Source organism: Callithrix jacchus, chromosome X, assembly GCF_049354715.1.
Source record: "Callithrix jacchus isolate 240 chromosome X, calJac240_pri, whole genome shotgun sequence".
Lineage (NCBI taxonomy): Eukaryota > Metazoa > Chordata > Mammalia > Primates > Cebidae > Callithrix > Callithrix jacchus.
Genome location: NC_133524.1, coordinates 50,597,218 through 50,612,194, shown reverse-complemented (window position 1 = coordinate 50,612,194; position 14,977 = coordinate 50,597,218). Strand labels below are relative to the sequence as shown.

General features: G+C 40.2%; 1 protein-coding gene across 5 annotated transcripts in view; it reads right to left on the bottom strand.

Moving 5' to 3' along the window:
* The window catches only part of CCNB3 (cyclin B3), a 91,121-nt gene that overhangs the window by 46,777 nt on the left and 29,367 nt on the right, over positions 1-14,977 (bottom strand). For all 5 annotated transcript variants that reach the window (XM_054250902.2, XM_054250901.2, XM_035288756.3 and 2 more), the window contains exons 3-5: positions 14,800-14,886; positions 13,796-13,882; positions 4,831-4,961 (exon numbers count right to left, since the gene is read on the bottom strand). In XM_054250902.2, coding sequence (XP_054106877.2) covers positions 4,831-4,961; positions 13,796-13,882; positions 14,800-14,886 — 305 coding nt within the window. The remainder of the gene's footprint in view (positions 1-4,830; positions 4,962-13,795; positions 13,883-14,799; positions 14,887-14,977) is intronic.

Here is a 14,977-nt window from a genome sequence, read left to right as displayed (position 1 = left end):
ACAGACATCCATGTTCATGAATTAGAAAACTTAGTATTGTTAAGATATCAGGCTGGGCACAGTGGCTCATGCCTGTAATCCCAGCACTTTGGGAAGCTGAGGCAGGGAGATCACTTCAGGTCAGGAGATCAAGACCAGCCTGGCCAACATAGTGAAACCCTCTACAAAAATTCAAAAGAAAAAATTAGCCAGGTATGGTGGCCACAAAACTAGCTACTCGGGGAGGCTGAGGCATGAGAATTGCTTGAACCTGGGAAGTGGAGGTTGCAGTGGGCTAAGATCACACCACTGCACCCTGGCGTGGGCAGCAGAGCGAGACTCTGTCTGAAAAAAAAAAAAAAAAGTCAATACTTCCCAAGTTGATCCACGGATCCAAGGCAATTTGTACAAGAATTCCAGCTAGCTCTTAAGTTTATATTGTTAATCCATCTGGAGTTAACGTAAGACCTAACACCGTAAAAACCCTAGAAGGAAACCTAGGCAATATCATTCAGGACATAGGCATGGGCAAGGACTTCATGACGAAAACACCAAAAGCAATGGCAACAAAAGCCAAAATAGACAAATGGGATCTAATTAAACTTAAGAGCATCTGCACAGTAAAGGAAACTATCATTAGAGAGAACCAGCACCCAACATAATGGGAAAAAATTTTCACAATCTACCCAACTGACAAAGGGCTAATATCCAGAATCTACAAATAACTTAAACAAATGTACAAGAAAAAAAAACAACCCCATCAAAAAGTGGGTGAAGGATATGAACAGATACTTCTCAAAAGAAGACATTTATGCAGCCAACATACATATGAAAAAATGCTCATCATCACTGGTCATTAGAGATGCAAATCAAAACCACATTGAGATAGCATCTCATGCCAGTTTGAATGGTGATCATTAAAAAACCAGGAGACAACAGATGCTGGAGAGGATGTGGAGAAATAGGAATGATTTTACACTGTTGCTGGGAGTGTAAATTAGTTCAACCATTGTGGAAGACAGTATGGCAATTCCTCAAGGATCTAGAAATAGAAACATCATTTGACACAGCAATCCCATTACTGGGTATATACCCAAAGGATTATAAATCATTCTGTTATAAAGAAACATTGTGGCACTATTCACAATAGCAAAGACTTGAAACCAACCCAAATGCCCATCAGTGATAGACTGGATAAAGAAAATGTGGCACATATACACCATGACATACTATGCAGCCATAAAAAAGGATGAGTTCATGTCCTTTGCAGGGACATGGATAAAGCTGGAAACCATCATTCACAGCAAACTAACACAAGAACAGAAAACCAAACACCGCATGTTCTCACTCATCAGTGGGTGTTGAACAGTGAGAACACATGGACATAGGAAGGGGAACATCACACATCAGGGCCTATCAGGAGGTGGAGGGCTGGGGAGGGATAGGAGGGGGTGGGGGGATAAGGAAGGAATAGCATTAGGAGAAATACCTAATGTAGATGACAGGGTGATGGAACCAGCAAAACCACCATGGCACATGTATACCTCTGTAACAAACCTGCACGTTCTGCCCATGCACTCCAGAACTTAAAGTATATATACAAAAAAAAAAAAAAGAATCCCAGCTAGCTTATTTGTAGAAATTGACAAGCTGATTCCAAAACTTATACAGAATTGCAAGGAACCCAAAATAGTCAAAACTATCTTTAAAAAGAACAACATCTGGAGGAGTCACACTTCCCAATTTCAAACACAACATGAAGCTGCAATAATCAGGACGATATGGTACTGGCATAATGATGGTTAATGACAGACATATAGATCAATGGAATAAAATTAAGAGTCCATATATAAACACATTTATGGTCAACTGATTTCCAACAAGGGTGCCAAGACAATTAAGAAAGATTAGTTTTCTCGACATACAGTGCTGGAAAAACCGGATATCCACACTTGAAACCATGAAGTTAAGGCCCCTAATACATACCACCAATAAAAATTAATTGAAAATAGATCAAATCCCTAAGTTAAGAGCTAAAACTTTAAAATTGTTAGAAGCAAACAGGTGTAAATTTTCTTAACCTGGGATTTGGCAGTGGTTTCCTAGCTATGACATCAAAATCATAAACAAGAAAAGAAAAAATAAATTAGACTTCTTCAGAATTAAACATTTGTGTGTTTTAAAGAACATCATTAACAAAGTGAAAATATAACCCACAAAACAGATGAAAATATTTGCAACTCATATCTGATCAGGGATTGTATCTAAAATATATAAAGAACTCTTAAAACTCAATAATACAAAGACCAATAACTATTTACCATTATTATATGTCAATTAAAAATAAAATTTTAAAAATCAAGAAACAAAAGTATAAAAAATGGGCAAAGGATCCAAACAAACATTCCTCCAAAGAAGATAGACAAATAGCCAATAAGCACATGAAAGATGCTTAAGATCATTAGAGAAATGCAAACCTAAAAACCACATTGAGAAACCACTCTGCACCCTCTAGGCTGGCCATAATTTAAAAAAACAAAAAACACTGCCAGCCGGGCATGGTGGCTAACTCCTATAATACCAGCACTTTGGGAGGCTGAGGCAGGCTTATCACCTGAGGTCAAGAGTTTGAGACCAGCCTGGCCAATATGGCAAAACCCTGTCTCTACTAAAAATACAAAAATGAGCCAGGTGTGGTGGTGGGTACCTGTAATCCCAGCTACTCGGGAGGCTGAGGCACAAGAATCACTAGAACCCAGGAGGAGAAGTTTGCAGTAAGCTGAGATTGTGCCATTGCTCTCTGGCCTTGGTTAGAGTAAGACTGTCTCATGGAAACAAACAAACAAACAAAACGCTGTCACCACTCCATAGTGGCTACACCATTTTACATTTCCTCTAGTAAATACACTGCTGGAGGAAATGTAAAATGGTATACAAAATACAGCTTGGCAGATCCTCAATACATGGAACATATAATTACCACATGACCCAGCAACCACACTCCTAGGTACATATACAAAATAATTGAAAACAAGTGTTCAAACAAAAATGTATATACAAATGTTCATAGCAGCACTATTCACAATAACCAAAAGGTAAAAACAACCCAAATATCTATCAACTGATGGATGGGTAAACCAAATGTAGTATATATATGTAATGAAACATTATTTTTTAACAAAAAGAAATGAAGTACTGATAACCTGCTATAACAGGGATGAACCTCAAAAACATGCTAAATGAAAGAAACTAGACACAAAAGACCACATGTTGTCTAACTCCATTTATATGAAACATCCAGAATAGGGAAATCTATATAGAGATAGAAAGTAGATTAGTAGTTACCCAGAGCTGGGCAGGTTGGAGGTATTGAAAGGTGATAACCAAAGGTACCGAATTTCCTTTGGAGTTAATGAAAATGTCCTTAAATTGATTGTGATGCTGTATAACTGTGAATATCCTAAATACCATTAAATTGTATACTTTAAATGGGTGAACTATATGGTATGCAAATTATATCTCAATAAAGCTGTTATAAAAAAAGACTTAGTGATTATACTTGTGGGATTATAGTGAGCTTTCAATAAATGGCAGCTATTACTAGTTTTCATACTATTACTACGGTCCTTTCCACTAAACCTTGAATGAAGGGAGGAATGTTTATGACATCTGTGAGGATTGTTCTGCTAAATTCAGAATGATGAAAAAAATTTGAAAGAAAATAATGCAGATAATTAAGGTCAAAATATGCATGCAAACTCCAGGAATCCATTTCAGCAGGAAACCAAGTAAGACTAAATGCTAATGTTCTTTCTGCTGGGTAATTAGCAAAATATCCTGTGGACTTTGCATGTTATTTTCCAGAGTTACCCAATCTTTTTACCTTACCATTCCATGCTCCCAGGAGTGATAATCCAAACATCTCACGACCAGTATGGCACTGCGCCAACCAATCACAGTGGAAGCTAGCATCAAACGACCAGTACAATAGTACTTGTATGTGTTGGCTAAATAGTAGCCCTAAGTGTTTCCAAGAGATACAGGATGTAGTTCTGTGCTCTATGCCAGGCCTAGTGGCTGGCAAATAACTGAAAAGATGCTGTGTTAACATCAATCCACCTTGACCTCATAAGATTTTCAGAGGGGAAGAAAGGCAATATGATTGACTTTAGCCCTGCAATAGCCATCACTATCTAATCTACTCAGAGGTAGATTGGTCATTCCCTGAAGAATAATTCCCACCAGAATGAGGAGGGGATATAGAAAGGTCTTGTTCCACTATCTAAGTCATCTTTCAATAAAAGTCTTCCTAGAGGTAAATTCTTTTTCCAATACTAAATGGGAATGTGCATCTGTACTTGTAGAACCTGTGAATGGTACCTATAACAGCTGAAAGACACATGTTTTTTGATCTAGGGAGATAGTAATTTATCTCCAGTAACAAAGAACAACCTCCCCTAAAGCTTCTAATGGGATAAGCAGATTGGCAAGCTACCTGTCAGCTGCGGAAAGTCCCTGAAAAGTTAAGTTGTCACCACACTCCCAAGCACACACCAGCTCAAATAGGTACTGAATTACTAAAAGACAGGAAAAGATGACCACAAGGTCTTTTGGCAAACTTTCCAACGACAACAGTTCTTTCAATATGCACACAAATAATGAAAGAAAAGAAACAGAAGAGGCCTATAACTCTTCAGCAACCACAGCGAGGCCCCCCTCAGCACCCAGGGTTAATGTGGTAGTCACAATTGTGGCTAACTAAATAAGTTCTCAATGGCGATAAAAAAGGGATAAAAGGATGCCATACACTTTACCATCTAAAATAATGCCACTGAGTCCCCTCTCACTCACCATTTTAGATTCCGTTTACTCTTTATGGCCAATCCAAGAGCACAAGTGTTTCTGTTTATCTTCTTGGAAACATCTTTTACAAACTCTTTATTGGCTTCTTTCTTGGGCTGGGCAGGTTGACATTGAAAAGCCTGCAATAAAAAAAAAAAAGGTGGGGGGGCAGGGGACGAAGGAGGCAGAAAAATGAAGAAAACCACAAATTACCTAATAGATGGCTTTCATAGGAGAATCCTGACCCACATAAGTTGGTTGGGTACTCCCAGGAGTGATAATTCAAACATCTCACAACCAGTATGACACTGAGCCAATCAATCACAGTGGAGGCTAGCATCAAACAACCAGTGTACTAATACTGGTATGTATTGGCTAAATAGCAGCCCTACGTGTTTCCAAGAGATACAGGATGTAGTTCTGTGCTTTATGTCAGGCCTACTGGCTGGCAAATAACTGAAAAGATGCTGTGTTAACATCATCCTCTACTCTGACCTCATAAGATTTTCAGAGGGGGGAAAAAAGCAGTATGATTGACTTTGCTGTCTGGGTGTGCCTCTTCAGGATACACCTCTAACACAATACTACCTGTGATATATCTAGCCCATCTCACTAAGTGGCATATATTTAATGTGGGCTCTGGGGAGTTCTACCACAGACTTTAATCCTGAATAACACTAATAAACAGTAGGAAAGATCATGGGGCCATGAATAATGTCAGTAAAAATACAGTTAAAGTTATATCTTTAAAATGAAACAAATAGGTCAGTCACAGTGGCTCATGCCTGTAATCCCAGAACTTTGAGAGGTCATGGTGGGAGGATCGCTTGAGTCCGAGTTCAAGAAAAGCCTGTGCAACATAGAGAGACCCTGTCATTACAGAATTAAAAAAAAATAGCTGGGTGTGGTGGCACATGCCTATGGTCCCAGCTACTTGGGGGAATGAGGTGAGAGGGTCACTTGAGTCCAAGAGGTTGAAACTGCAGTGAGCTTTGATCACAATACTGCACTCCAGACTGGGCAACAGAGCAAGACTCTGTCTCAAAAAAACTGTAAAACTTTAAAAATTAAATGACACAAATGAAACTAATTATATTTCAAATAAGTACCATAACTACACTAAAGGAAAAGAGAAAGCAGAAGAAAAGATCAGAAAAAACAAATCTGGGGGAGGACTCAAGATGGCGCGGTGAGAACAACCCAGGATTGAAGCTCTCGGTGGATGGGTGGAGAGGGTGAGTCAGGGCCACATTTCCAGACGGATCTTTGTTGCCCACATAACAGGGAAATTCCCAGGTATAAAAGAGACGCAGGACGCCACGCAGAGGTTTTGGCCGGCGCTGTAGCACAATGGCGCTACACAATGCTCCGCACAAAGAGCACTGGTCCGGGTGCCCTGTTAAACCGGCAATCTGAGACTTGAGAGGGCTGAACTTGAGACTAAACGGGACTTGGACAGTGAGCCAGCCCAGGCAATTCCAGGGAAGCAGCGTTTGGGGTAGCGCAGTGGGACCAACAAAATGGCAATTCCAAATGCTCCAGGCGCGGGCACAGCTGAACCCAGGACAGTGCAGCTCCGTGGGAAAGGGGCGTCCGCCATTACCGAGGCAATCCGCCCCTACTGAGGTAAAAGCCCATTGCTGACGCAGCCTGCCATTGCCGAGGCAACCCGCTACAACAGAGAGACTCCACCGCAGGGCGTAGCCCGTAGCAGCAGGGCGGAGACCGCAGCAGAAGGGCAGAGCCTGCAGCAACAGGGCAAACCTCACACCAGCAGGGCAGAGCCTCGGCAGGCAAATAGTGACTAGACTGCCTCCTAGCTGGGCAGGACAGCACAACAAACACTCACAAAGAAAGCCCCAACACCCCCGAGACAGAGCATCTGAAAAAAAGGGTTTTTTTTTTATGCGTTCTGTTGCAGCAGAATTAAACGTAGCAGCCTAACAACCCTGAATGAACAACAGAGCTCACAGCTCAGCACTTGAGCTCCTATAAAGCACAGACTGTCTCCTCAAGCAGCTCCCTGACCACTCTATATCCAAAAGACTGACAGTTGGCAGGCATCATTCTGAGACAAAGATAGCAGAAAAAGAAACTGGTAGAATCCCTCACTGTTCCGCAGCTGCTATAGGTGCATCCCAGAGAAGCAGGGCCTGGAGTGGACCTCAGCAGTCGTACAGTGGAGGGGCTAGACTGGTAGAAGGAAAACCAAGTAACAGAAATACTTCATCATCAACAATCTGGGCGTCCACTCAGAGACCCAACCGAAAAGTCAGCAACTACACAGACGACAGGTGGATAAATCCACAAAGATGGGAAGAAACCAGCACAAAAAGGAGGAAAACACCCAAAACCAGAACATCTCGCCTCCTAGAAAGGACCAAAAATCCTCACCAGCAAGGGAACAAAGCTGGACGGAGAATGACTGTGACGAAATGACGGAATTAGACTTCAGAAGGTGGATAATGAGAAACTTTCGTGAGCTAAAAGAACATGTTTTAAATCAATGCAAAGAAACTAAGAACCTTGAAAAAAGATTCGAGGAAATGATAACAAGAATGGATAACTTAGAGAGGAATATGAATGAATTAAAGGAGATGAAAAACACAATACGAGAACTTCGTGAAGGATGCACAAGTTTCAACAGCCGAATTGACCAGGCAGAAGAAAGGATATCAGAAGTCGAAGATCAACTCAATGAAATAAAATGAGAAACCAAGATCAGAGAAAAAAGTGCAAAAAAAAAAATGAACAAAGTCTCCAAGAAATGTGGGACTATGTGAAGAGACCTAACCCACGTTTGATAGGTGTACCAGAATGTGACGAAGAGAATGAATCCAAGCTGGAAAATACTCTTCAGGACATCATCCAGGAAAATATCCCCCACCTAGCAAGACAGGCCAACACTTAAATGCAGGAAATACAGAGAACACCACAAAGATATTCCACAAGAAGAGCAACCCCAAGGCACATAATCGTCAGATTCAACAGGGTTGAAATAAAGGAGAAAATACTAAGGGCAGCCAGAGAGAAAGGTCGGGTCACCCACAAAGGGAAGCCCATCAGACTCACAGCAGATCTCTCGGCAGAAACACTACAAGCCAGAAGAGAGTGGGGGCCAATATTCAACATCCTTAAAGAAAAGAACTTTCAACCCAGAATTTCATATCCAGCCAAACTGAGCTTCAGAAGTGAAGGAAAAATAAAATCCTTTGCGAACAAGCAAGTACTCAGAGATTTTGTCACCACCAGGCATGCTTTACAAGAGCTCCTGAAAGAGGCACTACACATAGAAAGAAACAACCAGTACCAGCCTTTCCAAAATCACACTAAATGCTAAAGAGCATCAACATAATGAAGAATCTACAACAACTAACGGGCAAAACAGCCAGCTAGCATCAAAATGGCAGTATCAAATTCACACATAACAATATTAAGCCTAGATGTAAATGGACTAAATGCACCAATCAAAAGACACAGACTGGCAAATTGGATAAAAATCCAAAACCCATCAGTATGCTGTATCCAGGAAACCCATCTCACATGCAAGGATACACAAAGGCTCAAAATAAAGGGATGGAGGAAGATTTACCAAGCAAATGGAGAGCAAAAAAAAGCAGGAGTTGCAATTCTCATCTCTGATAAAATAGACTTTAAAGCAACAAAGATCAAAAGAGACAAAGAAGGCCATTACATAATGGTAAAAGGATCGATACAACAAGAAGAGCTAACAATCCTAAACATATATGGACCCAATACAGGAGCACCCAGATACATAAGGCAAGTTCTTAATGACTTACAAAGAGACTTAGACTTCCACACAATAATAGTGGGAGACTTTAACACTCCACTGTCAATATTAGACAGACCAACCAGACAGAAAATCAACAAGAATATCCAGGGCTTGAACTCAGACCTGGAGCAAGCAAACCTGATAGACATTTACAGAACTCTCCACCCCAAATCCACAGAATATACATTCTTCTCAGCACTACATCACACCTACTCTAAAATTGACCACATAATTGGAAGTAAAGCACTCCTCAGCAAATGCAAAACAACTAAAATCATAACAAACACAGTCTCTCAGACCATAGTGCAATCAAGTTAGAACTCAGAATTCAGAAACCAACCCAGAACTGCACAGCTTCATGGAAACTGAACAACTGACTCTTGAATGTTGAATGGATAAACAATGAAAGGAAGACAGAAATAAAGAAGTTCTTCAAAACCAATGAGAACGAAGACACAACATGCCAGAATCTCTGGGACACATTTAAAGCAGTCTCTAGAGGAAAATATATAGCAATAAGTGCCCATATGAGGAGAATGGAGAGATCCAAAATTGACACCCTATCATCAAAATTGAAAGAGCTAGAGGAGCAAGATCAAAAAAACTCAAAACCCAGCAGAAGACAAGAAATAACTAAGATCAGAACTGAACTGAAGGAGATAGAGACACAAAAAACCCTTCAGAAAATCAATAAATCCAAGAGCTGGTTTTTTGAGAAGATCAACAAAATAGACAGACCACTAGCCAGACTGATTAAAAAGAAAAGAGAAAACAACCAAATAGATGCAATAAAAAATGATAAAGGGGAAATCACCACAGATTCCACAGAAATTCAAACCATCATCAGAGAATATTACAGCCAACTCTATGCACATAAACTAGTAAACCTGGAAGAAATGGATAAATTCCTGGACTCCTGCGTCCTCCCAAGCCTAAACCAGGAGGAAGCTGAAACTATGAGTAGACCAATAACAAGGTCAGAAGTCAAGGCAGCAATTAAGAGCCTACCACATAAAAAAAAGCCCAGGTCCAGATGGGTTCACAGCCGAATTCTACCAGACACACAAAGAGGATCTGGTACCATTCCTTCTGAAACTATTCCAAATAATCCAAAAAGAGGGAAGCCTTCCCAAATCATTTTATGAGACCAATATCATCCTGATACCAAAACCCGGCAGAGACCCAACAAGAAAAGAAAACTTCAGGCCAATATCCATGATGAACATAGATGCAAAATCTTCAATAAAATATTGGCAAAGCAATTGCAACAGCAAATCAAAAACTTATCCATCATGATCAAGTAGGATTCATCCCGGGGATGCAAGGCTGGTTCAACATACACAAGTCTATAAATGTAATTCACCACATAAACAGAACCAAAAACAAAAACCACATGATTATCTCAATTGATGCAGAGAAGGCATTCAACAAAATTCAACAGCCCTTTATGCTAAAAACCCTCAATAAACTCGGTATCAATGGAACGTATCTCAAAGTAATAAAAGCTAGTTATGACAAACCAACAGCCAATATCATACTGAACGGGCAAAAACTGGAAGCATTCCCTTTGAAATCTGGCACTAGACAAGAATGCCCTCTTTCACCACTCCTATTCAATATAGTACTGGAAGTTCTAGCCAGAGCAATCAGGCAAGAAAAAGAAATAAAGGCTATTCAAATAGGAAAGGTGGAAGCCAAATTGTCTCTATTTGCAGATGACATGATAGTATACCTAGAAGACCCCATCGCCTCAGCCCAAAAACTCCTGAAACTGATAAGCAACTTCAGCAAAGTCTCAGGATATAAAATCAATGTGCAAAAATCACAAGCATTCATCTACACCAATAACAGACTTAAAGAAAGCCAAATCAAGAACGAACTGCCATTCACAATTGCTACAAAAAGAATAAAATACCTAGGAATACAACTCACAAGGAACATAATGGACCTCTTCAAGGAAAACTACAAACCACTGCTCAACGAAATAAGAGAGGACACAAACAGATGGAGAAACATTCCATGTTCATGGTTAGGAAGAATTAATATCGTGAAAATGGCTATACTGCCCAAAGTAATTTACAGAATCAATGCTATCCCCATCAAGCTACCATTGACTTTCTTCACAGAACTGGAAAAAAACACCATGAACTTCATATGGAACCAAAAGAGAGCCCGCATAGCCAACTCAATTCTAAGCAAAAATAACACAGTGGGAGGCATCACACTACCGGACTTCAAACTATACTACAAGGCTACAGTAATCAAAACAGCATGGTACTGGTACCAAAACAGAGATATAGACCAATGGAACAGAACAGAGGCATTGGAGGCAACACAACATATCTACAACCATACAATCTTTGATAAACCTGACAAAAACAAGCAATGGGGAAAGGATTCCCTGTTTAACAAATGGTGTTGGGAAAACTGGCTAGCCATGTGCAGAAAGCAGAAACTGGACCCCTTCCTGACACCTTACACTAAAATTAACTCCAGATAGATCAAAGACTTAAACATAAGACCTGGCACCATAAAAACCCTAGAAGGAAATCTAGGCAAAACCATTCAGGACATAGGAGTAGGCAAGGACTTCATGAACAAAACACCAAAAGCATTGGCAACAAAAGCCAAAATAGACAAATGGGACCTAATCAAACTCCACAGCTTCTGCACGTCAAAAGAAACAGTCACTAGAGTGAATCAGCTACCAACAGAATGGGAAAAAATTTTTGCAGTTTACCCATCTGACAAAGGGCTGATATCCAGAATTTACAAAGAACTCAAACAGATTTACAGGAAAAAAACAAACAAGCCCATTCAAAAATGGGCAAAGAATATGAACAGACAGTTTACGAAAGAAGACATACATGAGGCCAACAACCATATGAAAAAATGCTCATCCTCACTGGTCATCAGAGTGATGCAAATCAAAACCACATTGAGATATCATCTCACGTCAGTTAGAATGGCAATCATTAAAAAATCTGAAGATAACAGATGCTGGAGAGGATGTGGAGAAAAAGGAACACTTTTACACTGTTGGTGGGAGTGTAAATTAGTTCAACCATTGTGGAAGACAGTGTGGCGATTCCTCAAGGCCTTAGAAATAGAAATTCCATTTGACCCAGCAATCCCATTACTGGGTATATATCCAAAGGACTATAAATCGTTCTACTATAAGGACACATGCACACGAATGTTCATTGCAGCACTGTTTACAATAGCAAAGACCTGGAATCAGCCCAAATGCCCATTGATGATAGACTGGATTGGGAAAATGTGGCACATATACACCATGGAATATTATGCAGCAATCAGAAATGATGAGTTTGTGTCATTTGTAGGGACATGGATGAATCTGGAGAACATCATTCTCAGTAAACTGACACAAGAACAGAAAATGAAATACCGCATATTCTCACTCTTAGGCGGGTGATGAAAAACGAGAACACATGGACCCAGGGAGGGGAGTACTAAACACTGGGGTCTATTGGGGGGAAAAGGGGAGGGCCAGTGGGGGAAGAGGGTGCTGGGGAGGGATAGCCTGGGGAGAAATGCCAAATGTGGGTGAAGGGGAGAAAGGAAGCAAAACACACTGCCATGTGTGTACCTATGCAACTGTCTTGCATGTTCTACACATGTACCCCAAAACCTAAAATGCAATAAAATAAAAAAAAAGAAAAAACAAATCCAAGTAACTTATGAATAGCATCTGACTACCTACCCTTAAAGTACACATCCTCAATAGGATAGGTTTGGAGGGGAGGTGGTAGATATTGCTAATAAATCTGGAACTTTTTTTAGTAGGTTTGTTGATTACAGTGGTTTGGATGAAGCCATTTGAAACTCTTTTAGCTGTATTACAGTATTAAGTAAATGTGTTGATGTTCTTGGGAACCAGGGCTCTCATTATAGAAAAACATACAAATAAGGATTAGTGAATCCAAGAACTTTCTCTGGAAGGCATCAAAGAAAATTCAAGGTAACCAAGGTAAATCTTCAGAACTTGAGTGCAAAAGGGAAATGGGCTTTCTGAGCTGCTAAAGAGCTAGAGGCAGAGACTCTGCTCAGAGATGCCTTGCTCCCCTCCCCACTAACCCCATGGGGATATAGCCAAACAGAAACTCAATTCAGTTGGAGAATCAGGAGGATCCTAGATATCTGCATGACTTTCCTATTATTGATACAGTTCATCTGTTCTTTCTGAATGGTAAGATAAACTCATGAAAAAAAGGACTGAGATGTCTCAAGAAAGTTTTTCATAGGCTGTGATACTTTACTGCTATGATCTGAATATTTCTGTCCCTTTGAAATTCATTATGTTGCAACCTAATCCCCAATGTGATACTATTAAGAGACAGGCCTTTTGAGAGGCGATTAACTTATGAGGGCACAGTCTGTGAATGGGTCAGTGCCCTTCACTAAAAAGAGGTCCAAGGGAGCTTGTTTGACTCTTCCACCATCTGAGGGCACAGGCAAAAGTTGTCATCATGAGGAATGGGCCCTCACCAGACATCAAATCTGTCAGCACCTTGATCTTGGACTTCTCAGCCTCCAGAACTGTGAGCAATAAGTTTCTGTTGTTTATAAGTTACCCAGTCTAAGGTGTTTTGTCATAATGGCTCACATGGAATAAGACACTTCCCTTGCATAGTGTCACTGTACTCCCATCAGACTAGGAGGGGCCAAGGGAAGTTATACGAAGATAGGCTGCATCTGCTCCTGACTTGTGGCTACCTTATTTCGGACAAATTCTGTATCCATGGTTAAATAAGTCAGGAAATGAATCTAACCTTTCAAGTGTGTATGTGGGAAGGGGATCTTTCTACCAATTGATAGGAAGTCTGAAATTATGCAGACAGCTATATCTTAAAAACCATGTTGTAATCTGCATGGGGACGAGACTCTATTTGCAGAAAGGTGGTCATACAAAATGTAAAGAGCAGGGATCTAAAGGAAAGAACTTTTCCAATGCTTATCCAATTATGCCCATGGGAGTAAAACACTATTTAGTAGACACAAGTATTCTGGTAGCTACAGAACAAACTGGGTCATTTATTCCAAATAAAATTTGCTGACAACATTCCAGAGAGGGTCTGGTAAAATGGACAGGTTCCTCAAGAAAGAGACTGTCTAAGCCTTATGCAAAACCATAGCACAGAATTGGACTAGTATACTCACATTAGTGAGATCTTCAAAAGCTGATCTCTTTTTGAGTGCTCTCTGAAGTGAAGATGGAGATAGCTTCATTTGGCAATTCTCCCCCATCTAAAAAAGTAAAAAGTACACTCTATAATGCGGGGCAGGATAGTTCACCAGGATTCTCTATAGCCTAGATAATACAGACTTCAAAACCAACACTGGCAAAGTCCTCATCTATAAAGAAGAGATTATTATAGTATCTACCTCATAGGATTACATGAGGATTAAGTGAGCTGATACAGGAAAACATGCTTAGCATAGCACCTGACACATGGTAAGCACGCAGTACATGTATCAGTTATTATTTTCTTAGAAAAAGATTGCCTTTGGCTTGATTCTATATTCAATTAACAACATTCTATTTATTCTGATTTTTACTTGTACCTTAATAATACCAGAAGGGAGGTTACTTGAAAGACTTCTAATCAAAATTTAACTTCTAGATCTTCATAGTTAAAGACTGGATCATGGAACTGTGGTTCTCAGTAGTTCTGTGTATCAGGAGGTATTTTTTATCATCACTATGACTAGGCTGCTGGTGGAATTTAATGCCTGGGGACCAGGGGTGCTAGTTGAGATCAGTCCTACACAATAGAAAAATTGTCCTGCTCAAAATGTCCATAGTGTGTGAATTGATAAACACTGCACTAGACTACAATGATTCCACCAAAATACTTACCTCAAAGGCCTAGCCAGTCACCTCTGGACTTCATCTAAATGCAAAATTCCATAGTTCTCATAGTTATCTGCAATTTCATATCTGATAATCACTGTCTGCTGCTTCCAGAGAACTCCACCAATTGCCCCAGATGGTATGTGCCAGAAGCAGAGCCCCTGCAGTTTCTGAAACTGGTCATTTATTCCAAATAAAATTTGCTGACGACATTCCAGAGAGGGTCTGGTAAAGTGGAAAGGTCCCTCAAGAAAGAGACTGTCTAAGCCTTATGCAAAACCATAGCAGAGAATTGGACTAGCATACTCACATTAGTGAGATCTTCAAAAGCTGATCTCTTTTTGAGTGCTCCCTGAAGTGAAGATGGAGATAACTTCCTTTGGCAATTCTCCCCCATCTAAAAAAAGCAAAAGAGGTAAATGAGTATATCCAATTGTCAACAATCTCTTCAGGGACTTTAGGTCCTCTTTAGGGCTCAGGAGAAACTC